Raw genomic sequence first — 13161 nt, 5'->3', positions numbered from 1 at the left:
CCAAAAACATCGATTCCTGGCTGTCCTAATATTTGTTCTTGCCAATCACCGATGGTCTCCCCTGCATGGACTTCTTGGAAAAAGTTGATTTCTTCGATAGAAAGAACCCTCTTCTCGTAATAATAATTGAAAACTTCTGTTGGAAGCGATATACCTTCACGAAAAGATATATCTTGATGTCTGTTAGGTATTACATTAGTTCCCTCTTGCAAAATTTCAAACCCACCCCGTTTTTGGTGCAATTTTAAAAACCTTTTTATTTCATCATCATTGATAGAATTTTTAAATCCAAGGCTAAAGAAACTTTCGTTGATGGTTTGATTATTTAACTTTTTTTTGCATAGTTTAGCTATAGGAAGAATAATGTAGCTATATAAGCATTTCTCTGAAACTCCTACAAAAGGAATGATTTTAATACTTTCTTCCGTAAAATATACAAAACCCGTTTGCTTGGCAACATAAATTTCATCAGAAGGGAAAAAATGAATATCTTTACCAATGTTAAATTTTTTCCTACTCTTCAAAATAACAGAGTCAGTTAAGACAAAATTATAAGAGATGTCTTCAAAATCTCCCATAGTACCTTTGCCGTAAATGATCCTTTTACAAATAGATTGAATTCGAGGATTATACGGATAATAATAAATATCTTTTGCCATTAATTAATGTTAGTCTAAAAAAAATTAAAAAATTTAATTTCAGTTATTTTAAAAAAATAGTTTTTTTTAATAGTTTTTTCTTTAAATCATTTCTAGTCATCAGATCAATCTTTACGTATAAAATTCCTTTTTGAAGAAGAAATAATGAAATCTAATATTTCATTCCTTAAAGGATGATCTGGCATTTTTTTAATTTCTTCAATTGCTCGTACACGGTCTTGACTAAAAAATTGTTTATAAATACTTTTAATTAAATTCCTTTCTTCTACAGATAAGCCAGCCCTTTTCAATCCGATAGAGTTAATCCCACAATAACGCCCTACATAACCTTCCACCAATGCAAAAGGCGGAACATCCCCTGATAATCTAGTCATTGCTGAAACCATAACATTCCGCCCTATTCTGATAAATTGGTGTAACAAACAATTAGCCGAAATAAATGCATGGTTTCCAATTGAAACATGCCCCGCTAAGGCCGTGTTATTAACGATAATAACATGGTCTTTTAATTGACAGTCATGAGCAATATGAACATTCGTCATTAGAAAGTTTTGGTTCCCAATAAGTGTTTTTTCCCCTTCTTTTGTGGATCGATGAATGGTGACATTTTCTTTGATAATATTTTCATTGCCTATTTGGACTCCAGAAATTACATTTGCATAATCAAAATTAATATCTTGTGGCTCACTTCCGATGATCGCATTTTCTCCAATGAGGTTTTTCTTACCAATGATAGTACCTTTTCTTAATGTTGCACCTCTTAAAAGAATGCAATCATCACCTAATTCCACATCGTCTTCAATCAAAGCGAAGGGATAAACCGTTACATTATTTCCAATACGCGCATTCGGGCTGACAACAGCACTTGAATGAATTTTACCATATTCTTTTGAAATTTGATAGGAATGATAGATCTTAGAACTCATTTTCATTAGTAATCGTTGAATAATTTAAGGTAAAATTCAATACATTAAAAGTAGAACTTCCTAGGGTGTTAGTAATCGAGCCTTCCGTTATAGAATTCACTAAGAGTTTCCCATAAGTATTATGGTCAATACTTTTTAAAGCGATTGAGTAATTAAGGGGAAGTGAAAAATAATCGTCATTACCTGAACTGCCAACCAAGTAATTATTAGTAGGGATGGTTACGATTTGCCCTGGAGTAAAATAACCCAAAACCTGCATCCCAACTTTTCCATTATCCCCTAAATTGAGGACTGGGGTTACGGTTTGAACTCCTCCCACAGAATAAGAAATCGATGACAAATAAATCCCGTCCCCTTTATTTGAGTCAAGATCTATCAGCCAATCCTTATTAGTATCAACAGTGATAACCGAATAAATATTACTCCCAGTTAAATTTGAGATAGAACCTGTAATTGTTTTTGGGATATGGAAGGGGACAGAATCAGACACCTCAGAATAGAGCCAACCGTTGTTTTCATAAAGCCTTCCTGCTGTTTCATTATACCCATAGGTAATCGCCGCTATATCATAACTTTGCAAAGTGTTTAAATTAGTGATGTTTGTAGAAAATTCTATACTGCTGAGATAATTTCCTGAAACCGAAGGTTTAGAAGTGCTTGCAAAATAATTAGGAATATTTTCCACGGATGTTAAATCCCCTACGTCATTTAGTCCTGCATTAAAGTCGACACCTTTAGCACCCAATAAAATAATATAGTATTGAAAATCTTCATGATTTGGATAGTACAGATTCACATCAATGGTTACTCTTAAAATGCCAGAATCAATGATTAAATTAGAAAGTACAGGTGGGGTATACCTATAAAGCTGTGCTGTGTTCTCGGTGTTGTAAGCACTACAGGAAATCAACATCAAAAAAAGAACATAGAGGAGAGTAACTTTGATTTGATTGGTAAAAAAATTAATCTTTTTCATAAAACTATCTGATAAGATTATCATCCAAGTTAGTGAGTACTTCTTTTTCATGACCATAACTCAATACCATAGAAGTTTGGTCAAGACTATGGACGAAAATTTTTAAGTATTGGGTATCCGTCCCTTCTGCTTTAACGAAATAGACATTGGATGCATATGGTTTAAAAGATCCATCAAAATAATTTTGATCATCTGTAGCAATGTTCGGATATTCAAAAATATTGTTTCTAAAACCCACTGTTCCAATTTTGAGAGTGTAGGCATTGCCGTCTGCATTTTGGGTGAAAATATTGCTTTGACCTATTTGTAAGGATGTAAACTCTGTAACCAAATTAAAAGAGGTGGAAGAGCCAACTGAATAATTAATCGTTTGATTTTGTCTATAGTCGATGAAAATTTGTCTAACGCTATCAGAGGAAACACCTTCACGGCTGGTTTCTTTCGCTTTGACAATGAAATAATATCTTTCAAAAGGTGCGAAATTCCTTTCTAAAAGATCTTCTCGATTAACATTAGCGGCATTAATATCATCATCCGTCGCCTGAGAAGTAAAGCGAAATTTAAATTTAGATATTTCAATATTGTTGGTAATCAAGCCACTGCTAGAAGTCCTCTCATTTTTTGAAGGAAGACGGTCATCGTGATCAATATGTAAAACTCTTTTAATAATTTCACCAGGATCATTATTGTCTCCAATATAAACATTATAGCCTTCAAAATTAGGATACTCTGAAGCTGGATAATAACCTTTTACTTGAAGCACAATAGAGTCAACCGTACTGTAAACAGTAACTTCTGGTTTATTCAATTGATTGAGATTGATATCAGTAGATGACGGAAGCCCACATTGAACAATAAGAAACAAGGCAACAAGAAGCAATATGAATAGGTAAAATAATTTCATTCAAACTTCAATCTTTACTCAAGTAGGTAACTGCCAATCGTTCAAATCCTACTTTCGCCTGAAGAGGAACTTTTGGTTTTGAAGATTGTTGAGTCTGCAAATTGTCTAAGCGAAGATCTTTTTCAATTCTCAAGAATTCTTGTAATAATTCCGAAATCTTATGAATTGAAAATAAAGCATTTTTACTGACTAAGGATTTTTGATGTTTATCATAAATCACCCCTAAATTAGAGAAGATTTTTTGATTGCTTAAATTATCCTTTTTCATTTCTTTAAATTTTACTATTAAAAGAATTTCCTTAATCATTAAAGATATTAGAATATTCATTTCTCCCATATTATTGAGATAAATTTTGAAATTTTTGAAAGTCTTGATCAAATTTTTTTCAAAGAAAGCATTGACAACTTCATAGGCATTTTGTCGACCTTGATCATCAATGAGAATACCATTTAATTTTTCTAAGGTGATAGTTGTTTGCGGCTGGAAGGAAAGAGCGATTTTCTTAAGCTCTAAATCTATGGAATGTGGGTGATTGATAAAAATTTTCACCAAACTATCGATAGTTTCCCTATTAGCTTTTAGTTGATTGTTTTCCATAAACACTATTATTTTATTTCTCACTTGCTTCCAATCAACAAAATACTCAATTAAAACCTCTATATTAGCTTTTTTACTAATGGCGTTTTTATGGTTTACCGATAGAGTTGCATAACTAATTAAAAAAAGTCTGGTTTCACTAGGAATGCTAGTAGCAAGTTTTAAGAGATTACTATAGGAAATAATTTTTTCATAATCCCAAATCACAACAAGTTGCTGGGTGCACCCAAAAGGAAGAGAGCCCAATACCTCCATGATTAAGGAAAGATCAGCTTCATTTCCTTTAAAATGTGAGACAGCCAACTCCTTTTCTTCTTGGGGCATTTTATTAATGCATTGGTGAATCTTTTTTTTAATACTTAGATCACTTTTCCCATGAAAAACGATGATGTTTTTTTGAACCGCACTCATTTCCAAGTGCCTTATGAAGGAAGTTTCCCTGTTTCCATTAAGTGCGTGACTCTTTCTAATAATTTTTCATGCCATTTTTTTTTTGCATTTTGTAAACTGAAAATTGGATCGCCACTAATGATTTTTTCAAATAATTCAACTTCAATGGAAGTGTTGTTAAAATAATAACGACTCTCCTTATCTTTTTCATCTTTTAGTTGAGGATCGCTTAAAAATAAAGTTACTTTCATGTAAAGCCTTGTGTTTGAGAAACCATAGTCTTCAACATCCTCAATAAGGTAATTATTAATATGAAGAAGGAAATAAAGATGACTATTCTCCGATTTGTCCGTAGAGGAAAATCTTTGATTACTTTTAAAGTGTTGTTGAAATTGTTCTTGGATAATCTCATTCAATCTAAACTCTTCAGTGTAATTTACAGGCATTGCAACAAAAACAACTCTTTTCTTAGGTGGAATAAAGTAAATTGTACGGGTACTTGTTTTCCCAAGGCAGGAGACAAGCAACACGATAAAAATCCACACTATCAATCGAAGAGATTGCATGAATAATAAAAATTATAGAAAATGTCTTAAAATGGAAAATATCAATGACTAATCGTCTTCATCTTTAAATGATGTAGCCTCAGATGCCTTGATAATTTCTTCCGAAACCTTCATAACAATCCGAGTAATGCTGTTACCTTTTTTAGAGGTGATGGAATAGGTAACCCCTTCATGATCAATCTTTTGACCTCTCTTAGGAATGTAACCGAAAAGATTAATAACATGACCTCCAATAGAATCCACTTGATCGTCATGGAGCTTGAGAAGAAGTTTTTCATTAATGGTATCCAGATCTTCTCTTGCATCTATGGAATAGGTATGCTTCCCGACAGTAATGATTGCTTGCTTCTTGTCATCAGACTCATCTCTTACATCTCCGATAATTTCTTCTAAGATGTCTTCCATGGTGAGGATGCCAGAGAAACCACCATACTCATCCATGACAATCGCCATTTGTTTATATTCTTTTTGGAAATCATTTAGGACATCTAGAACAGGTCGAGATTCTGGAATAAAAATAGGATCGGTAAGACTTTTCTTAATTTGAAAATCTTTCTCATAAACCAATAAAGAATTAAAAATATCTCTTATATGTATGACACCTTTAATGTCATCAACATTTTCACCAAATACAGGAAAGCGAGAATGAAAAGAATTTTTAATTAATTGATCCAATTGTTTCCTATTAGCATTAATTTCTAAACCCTTAACATCAACCCTTGGTACCATGAGATCTTTTGCCACCAAATCACTAATGGACACAATTCCCTTGATCATGGATTTTTCCTGATTGGTGAAACCCTTAAATTTGAGAATAGACTTGATACGCCTCAATTTCTCTTTTTGCTTGTTCTTACTTTTAAATAAGTTTTTTAAAAATCCCATAAATAGCAACCTCGTTTAATTTGAAATGATTTAAAATTTTTTTTTGCTTTTGATAAACTTTCCTAAGCGACTGCTCATCATAATCATGCTTCATTCCGTAAAGGTGAAGTAGCCCATGCAACAAGGTTTCATAGAAAAGTTGGATAGGATTAATGCAGTCTTTAAAGGCATAAATTAAAATTTTCCGAGGGCAAAGCAACACTTCCCCAGAAATTGTTTTTTTTTGTTCTTGATCAATTCGTTTATTTCTAATATGGTCAAAGAAAAGAAAAGTCAAAACATCCGTAGCTTGATTTTTTTTCAAATACTTCCTATTGAGTAACTTTATTTCTTCTTCTCCCATTAAAACCACATTCACATCTTGATAAACTTTGGAGTGGGTTTTTGACAGATAATTTAGAAATTCTTTGGTTTGTTTTCGAATAACTTGTAAATGTTTTTTCTCAAATTTAAAGTTCGTTTGATTAATAACTTCTATCAAAATTTTTTACTTCTTGCTAAACCACCTAAACTTTTTTAAGTGCCTGCAAAATATCCGCTATGAGATCATCACAATCCTCAATACCAACTGACAGACGAATTTGGTTTTCATCAATTTCCATTTTTTCTCTCTCCTTGACCCCCATTTCATAAAAGATCGTTTGTGCAACTGGTATAGCTAAGGTGCGGGTATCTCCCAAATGACTAGATCTTAAAATAACTTTCAAAGCATTTAAAAATTGATAAACTTTTGTTTTGCCTCTGGGCTTTTCTTTGAGATTAAAGGACATAATAGCACCCGGTCCACCGTATTGTTTTTTAACCAATTGACTTTGAGGATGATTAGTCAATCCAGGATAATAAACATATTTAATCTTAGGATGCTCACACAAAACCTTAGCTATTTTTTTTGCATTTTCTATATGTCTTTCCATTCTAAGGATTAGGGTTTCAGAGCCAAGAGATATTAAGTGAGCAGCGTAGGGAGATAAGGTCCCTCCCATGTCTCTCATACCTTTTTTTCTCACTTGATTCATTAAACAGTCTTCACCTTTTTTTTTGTAAACAGAAAGGATATTCTCATCTTTCACCCCTTTAAAATTGCCAAGATCAGTTAAACTTCCTCCCAATACCGTGCCATGACCCGAAATGTATTTAGAAAGAGAGTTGACACTGAAAGTGAATCCTTGATGCTTAGGCAAATACAGGTGGGGTGTTGTCATGGTGTTATCAATTATTGAAATAATTTTTCTTTTAGAATGTTTTTTCAATACATGAGCAATGCTTTCCAAATCAGGCACCTGTACTCCAGGATTAGCAATGGTTTCAGTGAAAAAAAATTTGGTGTGGGGTTTGATCGCTCTTTGCACTTCCTTTGCTTGAGTGACATCAACAAAATCAACTTCAAAGCCTAATCGTACAAGTGTTTGAAAAAGACTAAGTGTGTTACCAAACAAGTATCGACTAACCACTAAGTGGTCTCCTTGTTTGATCAAAGAAAACAAGGTCGAAGAGATCGCCGATAACCCTGTAGCAAAAACCAAAGTAGATATTCCCTGCTCCATCATCGTGATCTTTTCTTCTAAAGCTTTAACGGTAGGACTTGAATTGCGGGAATAGGCATAACCACTGCTCTTGTCTTGAAAAACATTGATAAGTTGATTAACAGTAGAGTAAGCGAAGGTAACCGAAGGCTGAATCGATTCATGGATTGCCCCGTGCTGAGTGCCACGATCCCAACAATAGTGAAGGTTATTAGTTGTCAAACCTCTTGAATTTTTCTCTTTCTTTTTGGTCTTTACCATTTTTAAACCTTCTATTCTCCTAATAAAGAGCAATTCATTATAACATTAAAAACATCAATTTTTAACCTGTCACATTAATCATTTGACATTTCCTCTATTTCTTGTTTGAGGAATTCATTCCAATTTTTCAAATCAAGGTGTTTAGCAGTAATGAATAAATCTTTATCACCTCGACCTGAGATATGAACAACCATACTTTTTTCGCGAGGCATGTTCTTTGCTAAACGGATGGCACCCGCTACAGCATGAGAAGATTCCATCGCAGGAATAACACCTTCCGTTTTAATCAACAATTTAAAAGCATCCAAGGCTTCTTGGTCAGTTGCTCGCATGAATTCCACTCTTTTTTGATCATGAAGATATGCTAATTCTGGAGAAATTCCCCCATAGTCAAGACCTGCCGAAATGGAATGGGTTTGAGATAGTTGTCCTTCCTCATTTTGAATGAAATAAGATTTGTAACCTTGTGCAATTCCTATTTTTGGATGGAGGAATCGAGAAGCATGTTCTCCCATTTCCTCTCCTCGACCTCCAGCCTCCACCCCAATTAGTTTTACATCCTCATCAATGAATGAATGAAAAATTCCTAAGGAGTTTGATCCTCCACCCACACAAGCAATAATTAAATCAGGCAATTTTCCCGTCAAACCATTGAACTGTTCTTTAACCTCCCTGCCAATAATGCTTTGAAAATCTCTCACGATGGTGGGATAGGGATGAGGTCCAAGGGCTGAACCAATGATGTAGTGACAATCATCTAAATGCTCAATCCAGTCTTTAAGGGCTGCATTAACTGCATCCTTTAAGGTTCGGGTACCTTCTTTAACAGCCATTACTTTGGTGCCCAGCAATTTCATGTTGTAAACATTGGGATATTGTCTTTTCATGTCCACCTCGCCCATGAAAACTCGACACCCCATTTGAGATCTTGCTGCTGCAGTGGAGGTCGCCAAACCATGTTGCCCAGCTCCTGTTTCAGCAATGAGTGTTTTTTTTTGCATTCTTTGAGCGAGCAATGACTGCCCTAAAGCATTATTTAATTTATGGGCACCTGTATGAAGAAGACCTTCATTTTTTATATAGATTTTTGCTCCTCCTAAATGGTCACTAAGGCTTTTAGCAAAAAACAATGGAGTAGGTCTACCAGCATAATCCAACAACTCAATAAATTTTTTCTTGAAACCTGGGTCGTTAATCGCATCAAGATAAACTTCTTCCAATTGCTTAAGGGCTGACATTAATAACTCAGGAACAAAAGCTCCCCCATAGGATCCGAAATAAGAAGGTAGAAATTTTTTCTTTGAATTAAGATGATCTGGTTGCAATATAAAATAATTTTTTGAAAAATTAAATTTTTAAAAAAGTCAGGTGGTTCAATGAAATGTCAAAAAATATATTAGAAGCTGTAAGATTTCAACAATTATTTTTATTAATGATCATTAACTTCTTCATACAATTCTTCGTATTGATTAACAATCTTTTCAAGAAATTCATTTTTCAGTTCTACTTGATGCACATTCTCTTTTATTTCTTCTAAAAGTGATTTTGCCTCTTGTTTTTGACCACTAGCTAACATGGTCCGAGCGATGTCAAGATTGGCATCCACTAAGGCAGCAGGCTTAGTTAATGGGTGTTCTTGAAGCAATTCTTTCATCTCTGTAAAAGTACTCATTGCACCTTTATAGTCTCCTACACCTACTTGAGCTTTACCTAAATACCTTCTTATGTTGATAGAAGAGGGACTTTCCTCAAGCATTTCAAACCCTTTATCAATTGCTTTCTGATACTTTTGATCAACCAGATAAATTCTTACTAGTGCAAAGCTCGCTTCCAATGTGGTGTACTTGCCTTTCTCAATAGCAATAAGAATTTTATCGATACCATTTTCTTTGCTTTTATTGCCACCCCCTAGCCAAAAGAATTTATCCGTGTAGTAAGCCTTCCAAAAATCAAAGCTACCCGTTCCAAAATAGTTGTCATAAATTTCGGGGTTTAATTCAATAGCTTTAAGTAATTGATAATTACCCCTTACCCCGTCAGCAAAGGCAGAAAAAAAGTTTCCCGCCAAACTATGATAAATACCTCTAAACCGCTTCGTGGATTAAGTATGAAACTAATTGAAAAAACAATAATGATAAATTTAAATGTTGATTTCAAAAAGGTTTTTTTATCCAGTCAACAATTTTTTTAAATTTTTTATTAAAATTTTGACAAATATTTTACAATGCTTTGTATTAGCATTAAAATGGGATATATTTACTAGAAAATAATTTAATTTTATTAAAATATAAATGTTATGAAAAAATTATGCTTATTTCTTTTATCCAGCTTGTTCATTATTGCTTCCACTGCTGCTTGCTCTGATTCAACAACTTCAACTAGGTCAAAGAACATTGGTCAATACTGCTATAGACAGTGACCCTACGACCAGTGATATTTCCAGCCTTGTTACTGATATGAGTAGCCTTTTTCAAAGCAAGTCCACTTTTAATGGGGATATCTCTCTGGAATACGGCTAATGTCACAAATATGCAGAGTATGTTTGAGAGTGCGTCAGCTTTCAATTAGGCAATTGGAATCACTGCTAATGTCACATTTGGGTAGTTTCCAATGCTTCTAAAAATTCACTGTTTTTTGCTTGACCTTAAATCAAGACATAGGCAATTGGAATACTGAAATAATCGTCCACTCGAAAATCAAGTTCGCTTGTCACATCTATGGATTAATGGTTTATGCCAGAATTGATGAAACTAGGCAATTGGAATAAAACAGATAATGATAATTTAGGGATGCCAGAGCTTTCAATCAAAACATAGGCAATTGGATTTGCTAAAAAATAACAATATGAAGCAGATTTTCAGTATGCGAATGCATTTACTATTTTATCAATCAATTGGAATACTGCTAATGTCACAGATATAGAGTATGTTCAGTCTTTATCTATTTGTGGGATGTAACCATGCGTAACAAAATTTTTGTTTTGGCGCTTCTGCTTGGACTTTGGATTGCCTACCCAGGCTAGTTGTTTACTAACTGATAATATTTTTGCTATTAAATGCTCTACAAAAATTTGATAATATTTGTTATATTTAGGTTATAATTAAAATATAATATGAGGTACCTTATGAAAAAATTCTGCTTATTTCTTTTATCCTTCTTGTTCATTATTGCTTCCACTGTTGCTTGCTCTGATTCAACAACTTCAACTATTGATAACTCAGCTTGTCCAACTACTGGCTATTCTCATTACCCAACCAACAAGGCTGCTTTACAAACTTTGGTTGATACCGCTATAGCCAGCAACCCTACGACCAGTTTAAATGATATTTCCACTTGCCTTGTTACTGATATGAGTAGCCTTTTTCAAAGCAAGTCCACTTTTAATGGGGATATCTCTCAATGGAATACTGCTAAGGTCACAAATATGCAGAGGATGTTTCAGACTGCGTCAGCTTTCAATCAAAACATAGGCAATTGGAATACGGCTAATGTCACAAATATGCAGAATATGTTTCAGTCTGCAAGAGCTTTCAATCAAGACATAGGCAATTGGAATACTGCTAATGTCACATCTATGCAGAATATGTTTGACTCTGCGACAAATTTCAATCAAGACATAGGCAATTGGAATACTGCTAATGTCACATCTATGCAGAATATGTTTAGGAATGCGACAAATTTCAACCAAAATATAGGCAGTTGGAATACTGCTAATGTTACAAATATGACTTGGATGTTTGATAATGCGAGAGCTTTCAATCAAGACATAGGCAATTGGAATACTGCTAATGTCACAGATATGCATAGGATGTTTGTAGCTGCGGGTGCTTTCAATCAAGACATAGGCAATTGGAATACTGCTAATGTCATAAATATGCAGCAGATGTTTCAGGAGGCGAATACTTTCAATCAAGACATAGGCAATTGGAATACTGCTAATGTCATAAATATGCAGAGTATGTTTGGGGGTGCAACAGCTTTCAATCAAGATTTATCTGGCTGGGATGTAACCTCCGTAACATCTTCTAGTAATTTTTGTTTTGGCGCTTCTGCTTGGACGCAACCTAAACCCAGCTTTGGATCTCCGCCTACCCAGGCTAGTTGTTAATACCCAACAATAACTGATAATATTTTTGCTATCCAGTTAAAGAACAAAAAAAATCTACAAAAATTTATTTTTATAATATTTGTTATATTTAGGTTATACATTTTAAGATACATTATTAGTATCTAATTAGTATGTAAAATGTATCTAATTTAATGTATGCAATTTAATTTTATTAAAATATAATATGAGGTACCTTATGAAAAAATTATGCTTATTTCTTTTATTGTTCTTGTTCATTATTGCTTCCACTGTTGCTTGCTCTGATTCAACAACTTCAACTACAACTATTGATAACTCAGCTTGTCCAACTACTGGCTATTCTCATTACCCAACCAACAAGGCTGCTTTACAAACTTTGGTTGATACTGCTATAGCCAGCAACCCTACGACCAACTTAAACCATATTTCCACTTGCCTTGTTACAGATATGAATAGCCTTTTTGAAAGTAAGACCAATTTTAATGGGGATATCTCTCAATGGGATACTGCTAATGTCACATCTATGCAGAGTATGTTTAACAGTGCGCTAGCTTTCAATCAAGACATAACCAATTGGAATACTGCTAATGTCACATCTATGCAGAGTATGTTTAGGGAAGCTAGAGCTTTCAATCAAGACATAGGCAATTGGAATACGGCTAATGTCTCAACTATGCGGAGTATGTTTAACAATGCGAATGATTTCAATCAAGACATAGGCAATTGGAATACTGCTAATGTTACAACTATGCAGAGCATGTTTCAGTCTGCGATAGCTTTCAATCAAAACATAGGCAATTGGAATACTGCTAATGTCACAACTATGCAGAGTATGTTTCAGGTTGCGTCAGCTTTCAATCAAAACATAGGCAATTGGAATACTGCTAATGTCACAACTATGCAGAGTATGTTTCACCTTGAGCTTTCAATTTTATCTGGCTGGGATGTAACAGTAATTTTTGTTTTGGTACTATTGCTTGGACGCAACCTAAACCCAGCTTTGGCCTAATAGTTTTAATACCCAACAATATACCCAACAATAATTGATAATATTTTTGCTATTCAGTTAAAGAATAAAAATATTATTTTTATAATATTTTTTGTATTTAAGTTATAATTAAGATACATTATTAGTATCTAATTAGTATTAAAATGTATATAATTTAATTATTAAAATATAATATGAGGTACCTTATGAAAAAATTATGCTTATTCCTTTTATCCTTCTTGTTCATTATTGCATCCACTGCTGCTTGCTCTGATTCAACAACTTCAACTACAACTATTAATAACTCACTTAATTGTCCAACTACTGGCTATTCTCATTACCCTACAAACAGGACAGAGTTAAAATCATTGGTTGATACTGCTATAGCCAGCAACCCG

At 33.8% G+C, this 13161-nt stretch overlaps 1 protein-coding gene across 1 annotated transcript; it reads right to left on the bottom strand.

Annotated features, from left to right (window-relative positions):
- Positions 1-7762: 7762 nt before the first annotated feature.
- Positions 7763-8926, bottom strand: LOC132564896 (tryptophan synthase beta chain 1-like). Its single transcript, XM_060229509.1, has one exon. It carries the CDS (start codon positions 8924-8926, stop codon positions 7763-7765), a length of 1164 nt encoding a protein of 387 aa, XP_060085492.1.
- Between the last annotated feature and the right edge of the window lie 4235 nt (positions 8927-13161).

The sequence above is a fragment of the Ylistrum balloti genome, unplaced genomic scaffold (genome assembly GCF_031769215.1).
Source record: "Ylistrum balloti isolate Yb309-2 unplaced genomic scaffold, AGI_CSIRO_Ybal_v1 Utg373172, whole genome shotgun sequence".
Taxonomy (NCBI): Eukaryota; Metazoa; Mollusca; class Bivalvia; order Pectinida; family Pectinidae; genus Ylistrum; species Ylistrum balloti.
The sequence above is the reverse complement of the archived record's forward strand: the minus strand, read 5'-3'. Positions and strand labels throughout refer to the sequence as shown.